General features: G+C 40.2%; 1 protein-coding gene across 1 annotated transcript in view; it reads left to right on the top strand.

Moving 5' to 3' along the window:
- OPRM1 (opioid receptor mu 1) overlaps positions 1-12,217 on the top strand; it is a 243,897-nt gene extending 231,680 nt beyond the window's left edge. The window contains exon 3 of the mRNA XM_077283112.1: positions 9,973-12,217. Coding sequence (XP_077139227.1) covers positions 9,973-10,499 — 527 coding nt within the window. The 3' untranslated portion in view covers positions 10,500-12,217. The remainder of the gene's footprint in view (positions 1-9,972) is intronic.
- The last annotated feature ends 2,157 nt before the right edge of the window (positions 12,218-14,374 follow it).

The following is a 14,374-nucleotide window of genomic DNA, read 5'->3' as shown; positions in this document are numbered from 1 at the left end:
TGAAGTCTGTATCCCCTATGCTTAAAAGCTTGTGAATAAAGAAAACTCTTTTTTATGGATTCGGTGAAGCTGGACATTCTTTTCTTTTTTGGACTCTATAATCCTGGACACAGCGGGTCCGTGCTCCCGAAAATTGGTTTATGCATCACGGGTGAGCTGGTTTATATTCCTTCTTTCTAACTTAATCTGCAGCAGAAAACTAATTTCCTACAATTCTATCTTCTTCTAAATGTTTTCTGGAAGTCATAAGTAATTGTCTTGCTAACCTTAAATGGATCCTCACCCAACTTCTCAGTTTCAAGAAACACGTGGAAGTTGGAGTAAAAAAAGACCATTGTGAAAACTACAAGATTTCTAAATATTATTTTTAATACAGATTGTGATATGGAAAAAAATATTTTCTGATGATAACGTCCCTTAAATTGTACAAATTCTGAGATTGATACAAAATTCATACAAAGAAGTCATAGCAAACATATAGGTTAAAGTAATGAAAAATCCTTGTATTATTTGTCACTTTGTCAGTACAATTTTTGCTATAGCAGAAAATTAATTGAATTTTCCAGGTCATCCTACCCAACTGATTTCATGGATTAATCCCTTGGATGTGGATCAAGTATTTTAAATCATAACTTGTTTCTAGGCAAAATATATTCACGTAGAGTAGCTAAAGCTTATTTGCTTTCTTGTTAGCTTATCAAACATAAAGAATTCAGTGCAGTTAGAGCAGACAGGTCAGTGAAGATGCAATATTCTCTTTCACATTTAACAAAGCACATTTCAAGAGATCTATGAAAGTGTCTAAAAGAGAATCTTTCAACAATTTTTAATTGTTGGACTGGACACATGGTGTAATACTCGCTGCAGAACAGAATACATTTTTTTCATTTTGCCTTTCCATTGCAGAGAAATTATCAAAGAATTTGCATCTAATATGAAAACATTTTAAGTCCAAGTGGTGTTGTCAGACAGTGTTCACTGGGACATGTACTTCTCCTTGTATGATGTAAAATAATTATAAGCAGGAGGTAACACTCTAAAGAAATACGAACATGCCCCGGTCATAGTTTACAGCAGGTTTCTATCTCTGATCTCCTGGTCTAATTTCCAGCACGTGTCAATGTGAAAGAAGTGGCAGCGCCCCTGAGTTTAGCTGTATCACATTAAAATCCCTTCTATCAGCTCTCCTATCTACTGACTGTATCGGTACTCATGCTTATATTTGCTGTGCTCAAACAACTTGCAGTCGCTGTGCAGTGAGATTAGGGCTGCCTTGGCATCTCACACAGGAGAAGCCTGTCCTGGACAATCATTATCCAACACCCCTGGTATTATCTCAAATGCGTAAATGGCCACAAATATAGTAGGGAGCAATAAACAAACAATATTGTGTTGTGTTTACATGTTTTAAAATGTTTTTAATGAGTTTGTTGGTCTATAGTTATGAAATAAACTTTTGTATTCTTTGATATTTACCAGGTGTGCACACCTTTTTTGTATTGGTCTTTTTCACCCTTTTACAAGTACTTTGACTCCCATAAAAAGTGTAGCACCCTGATGTGCAGTTAGCTTGGTGTTTCTCTATATTATTCCATCATATGTGTGCCCAAGTTTCTTTATTATACTGTACAACATAGCCACATAAGGGCTTTTCTTTGCTGGACTAGTTGTAGTTTTGAATGACACAATTAATTTTAAATGCAATGTTTTTGTGGTTTTGCATTTACAATGTTCATTGTGTGATAAAAATGTAATGACAATATGATTCTTTAGATTAGTGTTATTAGCCAATTCCAAACGTAACATTTTTTTTTATTTTTGTATTCAATACAATTTATAGCTTTGTAAAAACATTTGGGTTTGTAAAGCCTTTTTTTGAATACTTGTAACTTTATTCTTCCATCAATGGATTTGCACTTTTCTTTGCAAGTTTCTTCATATTTCTTGATATCATTTTGCAGCACATGCAACATATGCATTTTTATTGCAGTTTTTTGGGAAACGTGGAGACCAAAAATGGTCAACCCTGGTATTTCTATTTGTTCTTCAGGATACCCCAGGTTGCCATGGCATCCACTCGACTACCTGGGATCCTATCGTTGATCGTGCCAATATGATTGCCCTTTGTAATCACATTATTTAAATACTGCCTTCAGAGAGTGACATGTTGTGAATTTGGTTTCTGGGCTCCCCCGGTGGTCACTGGTGGTACTGAACTTGTGTGCTTCATCTGCTCTGTTCACCTGTTTCCATCAGGATGTGGGAGTTTTCTATTTAACCTTGCTCCTCAGTCATTTCTATGCCGGCCAACAATGTTACCAGAAGCCTTTCTGTTGCATGTTCCTGCTCCTAGACTACTATCAGCTAAGTTGGACTTTTAGTCCCAAGTTTGTTTTGCATTTTTGTTCCAGTTCTCTGTGATTGAATATTTCTGAGGCTGGAAGCTCTTGTGAGCTGAAATTGCCACTCTGGTGTCATGAGTTGATATTAGAGTCTTAAAGTAATTTCAAGATGGTGTTTTGAAAAGGGTTTTCAGCTGACTGTGTAGTTCCCTTTTCTGTCTTCCTACTATCTAGTAAGCGGACCTCAATTTGCTAAACCTATTTTCATACTTCGTATGTCAATTTCCTCTGAAATCACCGACAATATATGTGGGGGCTACTGTCTGCCTTTCGGGGAAAATTTCTCTAGAGGTAAGTCAGGTCTGTATTTTCCTCTGCTAGGGTCAGTCAGTCCTCCGGCTGGCGCTGGGCGTCTAGGGATAAAACGTAGGCACGCTACCCGGCCACTGTTAGTTGTGCGGTAGGTTTAGCTCACAGTCAGCTCCAGTTCCCATCTTCCAAGAGCTAGTCCTTTTGTATGCTTTACTACGTTCTCTTGCCATTGAGAACCATGACAGTTTGGCCGGCCAAGGGTTAAAATAATTGGCAGAAGAAAGGAGAGAAAAGAAGTCTGCAGAGAATATTTTTTTTTTTTTTTTCTGAGTTTGTTCATTAGTTGATTCACTTGCATCTCTGCTTACTGCAGCCTTCGTCTCTCTCTCCTTCTAATCCTTGAATGGTTCTGATTGCACCTGATAAAAATGGATCAGCAGAGTTTAGCTACAGGTTTGAATAATCTCGCTATGAAGGTTCAAAGTTTACAGGATTTTGTAATTCATGCTCCTATATCTGAACCTAGAATTCCTTTACCTGAATTTTTCTCCGGGGATAGATCTCGCTTCCAGAATTTCAAACATAATTGTAAATTATTTTTGTCTCTGAGATCTCGCTCCGCTGGAGATCCTGCACAGCAGGTCAGGATTGTAATTTCCTTGCTCCGGGGCGACCCTCAGGATTGGGCATTTGCTTTGGCACCAGGGGATCCTGCGTTGCTCAATGTGGATGCGTTTTTCCTGGCATTGGGGTTGCTTTATGAGGAACCTCATTTAGAGATTCAGGCTGAAAAAGCCTTGATGGCCCTGTCTCAGGGGCAAGATGAGGCTGAAATATACTGCCAAAAATTTCGTAAGTGGTCTGTGCTTACTCAGTGGAATGAGTGCGCCCTGGCGGCAAATTTCAGAGAGGGTCTCTCTGATGCCATTAAAGATGTTATGGTGGGGTTCCCTGTGCCTACAGGTCTGAATGAGTCCATGACAATGGCCATTCAGATTGATCGGCGTTTGCGGGAGCGCAAACCTGTGCACCATTTGGCGGTGTCTACTGAGAAGGCGCCAGAGATTATGCAATGTGATAGAATTCTGTCCAGAAGCGAACGACAGAATTTTAGGCGAAAAAATGGGTTATGCTTCTATTGTGGTGATTCAACTCATGTTATATCAGCATGCTCTAAACGTACTAAGAAGGTTGATAAGTCTGTTTCAATTGGCACTTTACAGTCTAAGTTTATTCTATCTGTGACCCTGATTTTCTCTTTATCGTCTATTACCGCGGACGCCTATGTCGACTCTGGCGCCGCTTTGAGTCTTATGGATTGGTCCTTTGCCAAACGCTGTGGGTTTAATTTAGAGCCTCTGGAAGTTCCTATACCTCTGAAGGGTATTGACTCCACGCCATTGGCTAGTAATAAACCACAATACTGGACACAAGTAACTATGCGTATTAATCCGGATCACCAGGAGATTATTCGCTTCCTTGTGTTGTATAATCTACATGATGTGTTGGTGCTTGGATTGCCATGGCTGCAATCTCATAACCCAGTCCTCGACTGGAAAGCAATGTCTGTGTTAAGCTGGGGATGTCAGGGGACTCATGGGGATGTACCTTTGGTTTCCATTTCGTCATCTATTCCCTCTGAGATTCCGGAATTTTTATCTGATTATCGTGACGTTTTTGAGGAGCCTAAACTTGGTTCACTACCTCCGCACAGAGATTGCGATTGTACTATAGATCTGATTCCGGGCAGTAAGTTTCCAAAGGGTCGTTTATTTAATCTATCTGTGCCTGAACATGCTGCTATGCGGGAATATATTAAGGAGTCCTTGGAAAAGGGACATATTCGTCCTTCGTCATCTCCCTTAGGAGCCGGTTTTTTCTTTGTATCTAAAAAAGATGGCTCTTTGAGGCCGTGTATTGATTATCGGCTTTTGAATAAAATCACGGTTAAATATCAGTATCCTTTGCCACTGCTTACTGATTTGTTTGCTCGAATAAAGGGGGCCAAGTGGTTCTCTAAGATTGATCTTCGTGGGGCGTATAATTTAGTGCGAATTAAGCAGGGGGATGAGTGGAAAACCGCATTTAATACGCCTGAGGGCCATTTTGAGTATTTAGTAATGCCTTTTGGTCTTTCAAATGCCCCTTCAGTCTTTCAGTCTTTTATGCATGACATTTTCCGTGAATATTTGGATAAATTTATGATTGTGTATCTGGATGATATTTTGATTTTTTCGGATGACTGGGACTCTCATGTCCAACAGGTCAGGAGGGTTTTTCAGGTTTTGCGCTCTAATTCCTTGTGTGTAAAGGGTTCTAAGTGTGTTTTTGGGGTTCAAAAGATTTCGTTTTTGGGGTACATTTTTTCCCCCTCTTCCATTGAGATGGACCCTGTCAAGGTTCAGGCTATTTGTGATTGGACGCAACCCTCTTCTCTTAAGAGCCTTCAGAAGTTTTTGGGCTTTGCTAATTTTTATCGTCGATTTATAACTGGTTTTTCTGATGTTGCTAAGCCGTTGACTGATTTGACTAAGAAGGGTGCTGATGTTGCTGATTGGTCCCCTGCTGCTGTGGAGGCCTTTCGGGAGCTTAAGCGCCGCTTTTCTTCCGCCCCTGTATTGCGTCAGCCTGATGTTACTCTTCCTTTTCAGGTTGAGGTCGACGCTTCAGAAATCGGAGCTGGGGCGGTTTTGTCGCAGAAAAGTTCCGACTGCTCCGTGATGAGACCTTGCGCGTTCTTTTCTCGTAAATTTTCGCCCGCTGAGCGAAATTATGATATTGGTAATCGGGAGCTCTTGGCTATGAAGTGGGCTTTTGAGGAGTGGCGTCATTGGCTTGAGGGCGCTAGACATCAGGTGGTGGTATTGACCGACCACAAGAATTTGATTTATTTTGAGTCTGCCAGGCGCCTGAATCCTAGACAGGCGCGCTGGTCGTTATTTTTCTCTCGGTTTAATTTTGTGGTTTCTTACCTACCGGGTTCTAAAAATGTGAAGGCGGATGCCCTTTCTAGGAGTTTTGAGCCTGATTCCCCTGGTAATTCTGAACCTACAGGTATCCTGAAGGATGGAGTGATATTATCTGCTGTTTCCCCAGACTTGCGACGGGTCTTGCAGGAGTTTCAGGCGGATAGACCAGATCGTTGCCCGCCTGGTAGACTGTTTGTTCCGGATGATTGGACCAGTAGAGTCATCTCGGAGGTCCATTCTTCTGCGTTAGCTGGTCATTCTGGAATCTTTGGTACCAGGGATTTGGTGGCTAGGTCCTTCTGGTGGCCTTCCCTGTCGCGAGATGTGCGAGGTTTTGTGCAGTCTTGTGATGTTTGTGCTCGGGCCAAGCCTTGTTGTTCTCGGGCTAGTGGATTGTTGTTATCTTTGCCTATTCCGAAGAGGCCTTGGACTCACATCTCCATGGATTTTATTTCTGATCTCCCTGTTTCTCAGAAGATGTCTGTCATCTGGGTGGTGTGTGACCATTTCTCTAAGATGGTCCATTTGGTCCCCTTGCCTAAATTGCCTTCCTCATCCGAGCTGGTTCCTCTGTTTTTTCAAAATGTGGTTCGCTTGCATGGTATTCCGGAGAATATCGTTTCTGACAGGGGAACTCAATTCGTGTCTAGATTTTGGCGAGCATTCTGTGCTAGGATGGGCATTGATTTGTCTTTTTCATCTGCTTTCCATCCTCAGACTAATGGCCAGACCGAGCGAACTAATCAGACCTTGGAGACTTATTTGAGGTGTTTTGTGTCTGCGGATCAGGATGATTGGGTTGCCTTTTTGCCCTTGGCAGAGTTTGCCCTCAATAATCGGGCTAGTTCTGCCACCTTGGTGTCTCCTTTCTTCTGTAATTCGGGGTTTCATCCTCGTTTCTCTTCCGGTCAGGTGGAGTCTTCGGATTGTCCTGGAGTGGATGCTGTGGTGGAGAGGTTGCATCAGATTTGGGGGCATGTGGTGGACAATTTGAAGTTGTCCCAGGAGAAGACTCAGCAGTTTGCCAACCGCCGTCGTCATGTTGGTCCTCGTCTTTGTGTTGGGGACTTGGTGTGGTTGTCTTCTCGTTTTGTCCCTATGAAGGTTTCTTCTCCTAAGTTTAAGCCTCGGTTCATCGGCCCGTACAAGATATTGGAGATTCTTAACCCTGTGTCCTTTCGTTTGGACCTCCCTGCATCTTTTTCTATTCATAATGTCTTCCATCGGTCGTTGTTGCGCAGGTATGAGGTACCGGTTGTGCCTTCCGTTGAGCCTCCTGCTCCGGTGTTGGTTGAGGGTGAGTTGGAGTACGTTGTCGAGAAGATCTTGGACTCCCGTGTTTCCAGACGGAGACTTCAGTATCTGGTCAAGTGGAAGGGCTACGGTCAGGAGGATAATTCTTGGGTGACAGCCTCTGATGTTCATGCCTCCGATTTGGTCCGTGCCTTTCATAGGGCTCATCCTGATCGCCCTGGTGGTTCTGGTGAGGGTTCGGTGCCCCCTCCTTGAGGGGGGGTACTGTTGTGAATTTGGTTTCTGGGCTCCCCCGGTGGTCACTGGTGGTACTGAACTTGTGTGCTTCATCTCCTCTGTTCACCTGTTTCCATCAGGATGTGGGAGTTTTCTATTTAACCTTGCCCCTCAGTCATTTCTATGCCGGCCAACAATGTTACCAGAAGCCTTTCTGTTGCATGTTCCTGCTCCTAGACTACTATCAGCTAAGTTGGACTTTTAGTCCCAAGTTTGTTTTGCATTTTTGTTCCAGTTCTCTGTGATTGAATATTTCTGAGGCTGGAAGCTCTTGTGAGCTGAAATTGCCACTCTGGTGTCATGAGTTGATATTAGAGTCTTAAAGTAATTTCAGGATGGTGTTTTGAAAAGGGTTTTCAGCTGACTGTGTAGTTCCCTTTTCTGTCTTCCTACTATCTAGTAAGCGGACCTCAATTTGCTAAACCTATTTTCATACTTCGTATGTCAATTTCCTCTGAAATCACCGACAATATATGTGGGGGCTACTGTCTGCCTTTCGGGGAAAATTTCTCTAGAGGTAAGTCATGTCTGTATTTTCCTCTGCTAGGGTCAGTCAGTCCTCCGGCTGGCGCTGGGCGTCTAGGGATAAAACGTAGGCACGCTACCCGGCCACTGTTAGTTGTGCGGTAGGTTTAGCTCACAGTCAGCTCCAGTTCCCATCTTCCAAGAGCTAGTCCTTTTGTATGCTTTACTACGTTCTCTTGCCATTGAGAACCATGACAGTGACAGTGGCCTTTAAATGGCTATAACAGTGACTGGAGTGAGCTTTGGTCTCTGTTGTAAGAGGCAGATGTTGGCTGTATAACTTCATATAGAAAATATTCTACTTCATGCAGAATTTCTGCATACTTCATATCAATATTTTATAAATTATATACATTGATTAATACTAAAGTAAATCACTTTAAAGCAACCTAGCTAAATGATTTCATTATATCAAAATATAATATTGACCACAAAATGGAGGCTCTATCTTTATCTGCATTGCGGATTATATCTCTAATGGAAAGAAAGTCTGCAGTATATGTTGGAAGATGGAAATCACCAATGCCTGACTGATCCCATTGACCACATAACTATTTTTTTCCAACATCAAATCTGTGAAAAAAAAACTCAAATGCACAGGCACTATAGCCTAAATTGGTGATATTCAGACTTTTACTGTAACTGTCATTTTAGGTTTTATTCTCATAAATGAATAACTCAATTGAAAATCAAAACATATAATATCTCAGAGTAATCTATATTTTCCTCGTGGACTAAGCTTTCATTCTAAAAAGCCTCAATTTGTTAATAAATCTGTCTTTAGTGAACACAGATATTCTCATTAATGACATAGGAGGTGACAGATGGTGCTTATACAGCTTTATGAAGACCAGTAACTGTAATCTCTGGAGAACTTTCAATAAAATGTTTGTTTTTGCCTTTAGCTCCTCCCTCTTCCACCCCTCCAATCTCCATAGAATTTTAAAGGCACCATCTTACATCTACTCTCTCAACAATAGGAAAATCTGTCTTCACTGAATACAGATTTTACCTTTTTCCCCATAAATTGAGACTTAATCTTCAATCCAGGTGAAGAAAGAAGCAGATTTCTCTAGTAAGATATTTTACAAAGTTCCTTATTTTCATGTGTACTATTGAATTATGAAATTAAAATTAAACTGATGGTTACTCTTTCAGTAATCTGTACTAACTATAGTTGGCTGTTTAGAGTAATAAGCATATTCCGAAAATCTGGTAAAGGCAGTTCACCTCAAAGCTGTATTGTATTGCTCTCTGTGAAGAAAAAAAATCAGTTTGATAGATTTATGCATTATAATTTTGCATATGAAACTGTCACCTCAATCATGTAGGCTGGTCTGCATGGAGCATGTATATTAAAGCAGAGGAACCTAATCCTTTGAGATATTTCTAATCCAGTGTGTGGTCCCACTCAATGATTGACAGCTATCATTAAATGAACATTCACAGAGGGCAGGCTATCAGCTGCTTAGTGAGGCTACCTACTGCACAAAGCACAGAATACACTGGGAATGAAATCATGCAAAATAAAAGATATTGAGGTTTTTTTTCCCCATGGGCTCCTTTTACTGTATCACATGCTACTCTCACTTTGGAGAGTAGCATGCTCAAAGGAATCTAGTATGAGAAGCTAAGACCCACCTGTGATGATCAAAATAAAGAGGAGTGAGCTGAATGCATGTCAGGGTGCTACACGTTGTAAGGGAAACAAATACATACCACAGGGAGAGAAAGACCAATACAAATATTGACGTGCACACTTTGCAAACAATTAAAAATACGAAGCTTATTCATAACCATGGACATACAAACCCGTTAAAACAATTAAAAATGTAAACATAATGCAATAATCATCCAGCACCCCTGGTGCTATGTCAAATGCTCAGGTAGCTGTATATGTAACAAGGAGCTATAAGCAAATAACACTTTTAAGATCCCTGATTGGTTTGTGTAGAAAGTTACCCCCATAAGATAATAATAGACAATAGTCTAAAAATAGCGGGACATGGACGCTGTGTGCAAGAGGTGAATGGAGGAGGAGAGGATGACGGCCATTTTACATTTCCACAACTATTTTATGGGTCCATGGGAAAGGACTCTTAGAAGCATTGTGGAAAAGCAAAATGGCTGTCATCTTTTCCTCCCCAAAACCCTCTGCACACCGCGTCCATGTCCCGTGAATTGGAATAAATGACTTTTAGGAAATAGTGGGTGCCGCTTTCTTTTCTTTGCATAGTCAAATATAGTACCATCAATGCAAACAAAATAGTAACTTTTTTCTTTATGTTTTTTAGGGTCAACTGATTGTGGTCTTATATTTCCACATCCCTCATGGTACTGGGACAACCTCTTGAAAATATGTGTCTTTATATTCGCATTTATAATGCCTGTCCTTATTATAACAGTATGCTACGGAATGATGATCTTACGACTTAAGAGTGTTCGAATGCTTTCTGGGTCCAAAGAAAAGGACAGAAATCTTAGAAGAATAACCAGGATGGTCCTTGTTGTTGTTGCTGTGTTCATTGTATGTTGGACTCCAATTCACATCTACGTGATTATTAAAGCCTTGATCAATGTACCTCCTTCTCTTTTTCAGACAGTAACCTGGCATGTATGCATTGCTCTAGGTTACACAAACAGCTGCCTTAATCCAGTCCTTTATGCTTTTTTAGATGAGAACTTTAAGAGATGCTTCAGAGAGTTTTGCATTCCTACATCTTCAACCATTGAGCAGCAGAACTCTACCCGCATGCGTCACAACACTCGTGACCACGTGTCCACTGCCAACACAGTGGATAGGACTAACCATCAGGTATGACTAGCCGTGGAAATGTCATGTCTGGATTCAGGAGTTCCTGCAAGAGATGACATGACTTCAGAAGTTACTCAGATAACTACAGGGCTTTAATTCACCGATGGCTTTAGACTTAGACATCGTATATTTTTTGTTTGGCACAAATCTGTCCAAGCACTTTCAATAGGAGATTGTCACTGCCCAAAGATGGTACCTTCTGAGATGCAGCAACACGAGTGCATATATGTTGCGCTGTGTATACTATTATTGGTGTACAAATGTAAGATAAAAAAGACTTTAATACATAATACATTTTACAATTAAAATGAGAATGATATAATTTGGTAGAGGTTATGATTAATTTTACAAAACTGCACATGGAGGTAACTGTATTTTACCTAATGACTGGTTTTCATAATCAACTAAAGGGAAAAAAAGCATAATTAATGAGCTATAAATAATCTGTGCCAACTCGAATACTATCTTCAGGGTAATCTTGTCTCTTGTTTGGTAATGTAGGTCAATAAAATGAAGATGCCGGTGATAGGAATAGCCAGGCAGGCGTGAAAAAGGCCAATTTATCAAGTAAAGCGTAATATTATAGCATACTTCAGGATTCGACAGAGATCAGACAATAATTTACAAACAATCTAAAAGCCATAATGCAAGATAAAGCTTTTCTTGGTAACATTTTCTTAAGAGCAAACAAGTTAATATAACGAATTTCATGAAACTTTTTGCCCAGTTGTGGATAATTTGGAAACAAATATGTCTTATTTATATCCTTCAAAGTATATTTTGGCCTTCAGTAATTACTTGTGAACAATAAAATAATATAACAGTTTTTATAATATATTAAATGAGCAGGTGCAATTTGCATGCCTACTCCCACTATTTGTGGGTGGAAATGCTGGTCATGGACAATATAGGTGCATGCAAAGCCTAGGTGGTATTTCCGGAAAAAAAAAATATTAAAATGTTATTTGATAGAAAAATATTTGTAAGATTATTGTAAGCAAAAAGTATTCATTTAATATTCACATATAGCAATAGGAAAACATTTAGCTTGTTGACCTTTTATAAGCGTTTGGAATTTCAGCCATTGTTGAAGAAATAGTAAATGTTGTTTAATCACATTTTATTTCCATTTGCCTATTGTGCTTGCCTTGGTAGTGTGGCTAATATTTTCATGTTGACACAGCCATGTGAATTAAATATTATTGTACATGAATATATTACAGTATTTAAAGAGTAACTGACATTTGATTATGTTGTTAGTTTCTTTGATATAACATTGTTAATTGCACAAAATAAGAAAATCACAAACCATGCTATGTGTGCTGCCTTATGACTATTCTTTGTAAATATGATACAAAGTATTTTCTCGAGTCCACTGTAATTTTAATCATATAATATAATCTATAGTCAATGAATGATCCCTAGATAAAACTATAAAGTAACTATGTTTATTGATACAATTTGTATAAATTAGAAACCTATTACATATACAGAAATATATCAAGCTATTTTTAAGAATTGAAAGTTTATCTTTTTATTATAGTTGATTGTTATATCACTAATAAAGCTAATCAGAGTTGGAGTATTACAGTTTTTCTAGAAAACCACAATTCAGTTATGATCTTACTGTAATGCTGTATGTGTAGTGTATAAACCGTCAACTCCTGTGTACTGTGTACTTTTTCTGTCAACATTCATCATATAAATAAAGTCTATCTGCTTTGTGTCAGTTAATTTTTTAACATACGCAAAAATTCAGTACTATAATGCATGTATGTGTGATAATCCTAGCTACATAATTTTGCTATTATGGAAATGGATAAAAAAAGAAACGTATGCAAAATTGACCTCTTTATATACTGTTCCCATGATTTAGTTGATTTTACTACACCTCTATGGCCATTACTCTGCTACTTTACATACCATTTCTGTCTCCATGTTAACCACTTCTACACACTGGTTTAGTCATAATAACAGTACTAGTTCACTCCATAGACATACAAAACACTTGTTAGTCCCTCTTTAAAGATGCACTCCCACTAAAATTTAAATGTGTGGATACATAGCTGTAATGTCTGTCCAGCACCTTTCTTCTCTGTTTTTTAGTGATATCTGCTCTTCAGACACTATGGGTCACACTGCACTCTGCGTGGCCTGGAAGTGACTTTTACAGTGTAAGAGTATGGAGCATCAGATCGAGGTACCATAGGCTTTCATTTTAAAAGAAACTTCCTGATCACTCATAGAGGATAAAGTGGGGAAACTAGCAAAAATTGTGTGTATATATATATATATATATATATATATATATATATATATATATTGTGATGCAATGACCCCTGTTGCAGCTAGGGGACGCTGTGTGTGCTCCTCGGAATATGCATGGAGGCGTATCTGTGGTTGTAATGATGGTGAAAAAGTGACTGGCAGAATTGTAAATGGCCGATGTGTGTCGCAGAGGGAGTCTGCGCTGTAAGCCTGATGTAATGTTGTTGTTCTGGGACCTGTAGTCCCACTAGTGTTTGTATAGTTATGAAGGGATGCTTATTGGGCTAGTTTGAGAGTTGGGCGGGTTGGACTAGCCACACGCACACACCACCCATCTATGGGAGTGGTTACAACTACATAATGTGACCATGGTGTGGTTACATGGTCTGTAGTGGTTCCTGTGTATGGACCTGAGTGGTCTCTGTAATGGACTGTGTGAGATCCTGGATGGCTTGTGTGTTGGGAGGTCCTGAGTGTGGACTGGATCCCTGAATAGCGCACTTTGAGGCTGTGGATCTGAAGACCTGGTGTGTTGGGAGATCCTGGGAATAGGATCGGATCCCTGAGCAGCGCACTTAGACTTGTGTATTAGACAGTCCCAGACGGGGACGGATGTCCTGAATAGCGCACTGAGTGGCCTGTGTTGGAATTCCTGGGGGTAGGCCTTCCTGAATAGCACAACCTGTGTTGGAAGTCCTGGGAGTAGGGTTCCTGAAGAGATCTGGTTTGGCTGTGTGAGAGGTGTCAGACCGTTATCCAAAAAATATTGTTTCTCCTTGCGGAGATTGACATGCTAAGCGTGACGAGATGAGGAGACGTAAAGCCGCAATGCTCCTCTGGGTAATATGCTAATTATGCAAATTGTCTCTTCAGAGAGGAAGAGAGCTAGAACTCTAGTGCCACCTATTGGAAGGTAGCAATCCTACAAGTCAATTGCGGCTTTAAGGGTATGTGCACACGTCCGGATTTCTTGCAGAAATTTCCTGAAGAAAACCAGAAATTTTCTGCAAGAAATCCGCATTTTTTTTTTTGCGTTTTTTTTTCCGTTTTTTTCCGCGTTTTTTTAGCATTCTGCAAGCGTAATTAGCTTGCAGAATGCTAAAGTTTTCCAAGCGATCTGTAGCATCGCTTGGAAAACTGACTGACAGGTTGGTCACACTTGTCAAACATAGCGTTTGACAAGTGTGACCATCTTTTTACTATAGATGCTGCCTATGCAGCATCTATAGTAAAAGATAGAATGTTTAAAAATAATAAAAAAATAAAAAAAATGGTTATACTGACCTGCAGGCGTCCATTCCTATAGATGCCGGTGTGGTTCAGGATCTTCCATGACGTCGCGGTCACGTGAGCGGTCACATGACCGGTCTCGACCAATCACAAGACCGCGACGTCATTGCAGGTCCTTCACCGCACACCAGCTATAGAAACCGAAGCGGCAGCATGCAGCGGAGAGGCGGGAAGACATCGAAGGTGAGTATATGACTATTTTTTATTTTAATTCTTTTTTTTTGACCAATTATATGGTGCCCAGTCTGTGGAGGAGAGTCTCCTCTCCTCCACCCTGGGTACCAACCGCACATAATCTGCTTACTTCCCGCATGGTGTGCACA

Source organism: Ranitomeya variabilis, chromosome 2, assembly GCF_051348905.1.
Source record: "Ranitomeya variabilis isolate aRanVar5 chromosome 2, aRanVar5.hap1, whole genome shotgun sequence".
Taxonomy (NCBI): domain Eukaryota; kingdom Metazoa; phylum Chordata; class Amphibia; order Anura; family Dendrobatidae; genus Ranitomeya; species Ranitomeya variabilis.
This window is presented reverse-complemented; position numbering and strand designations above follow the sequence as displayed.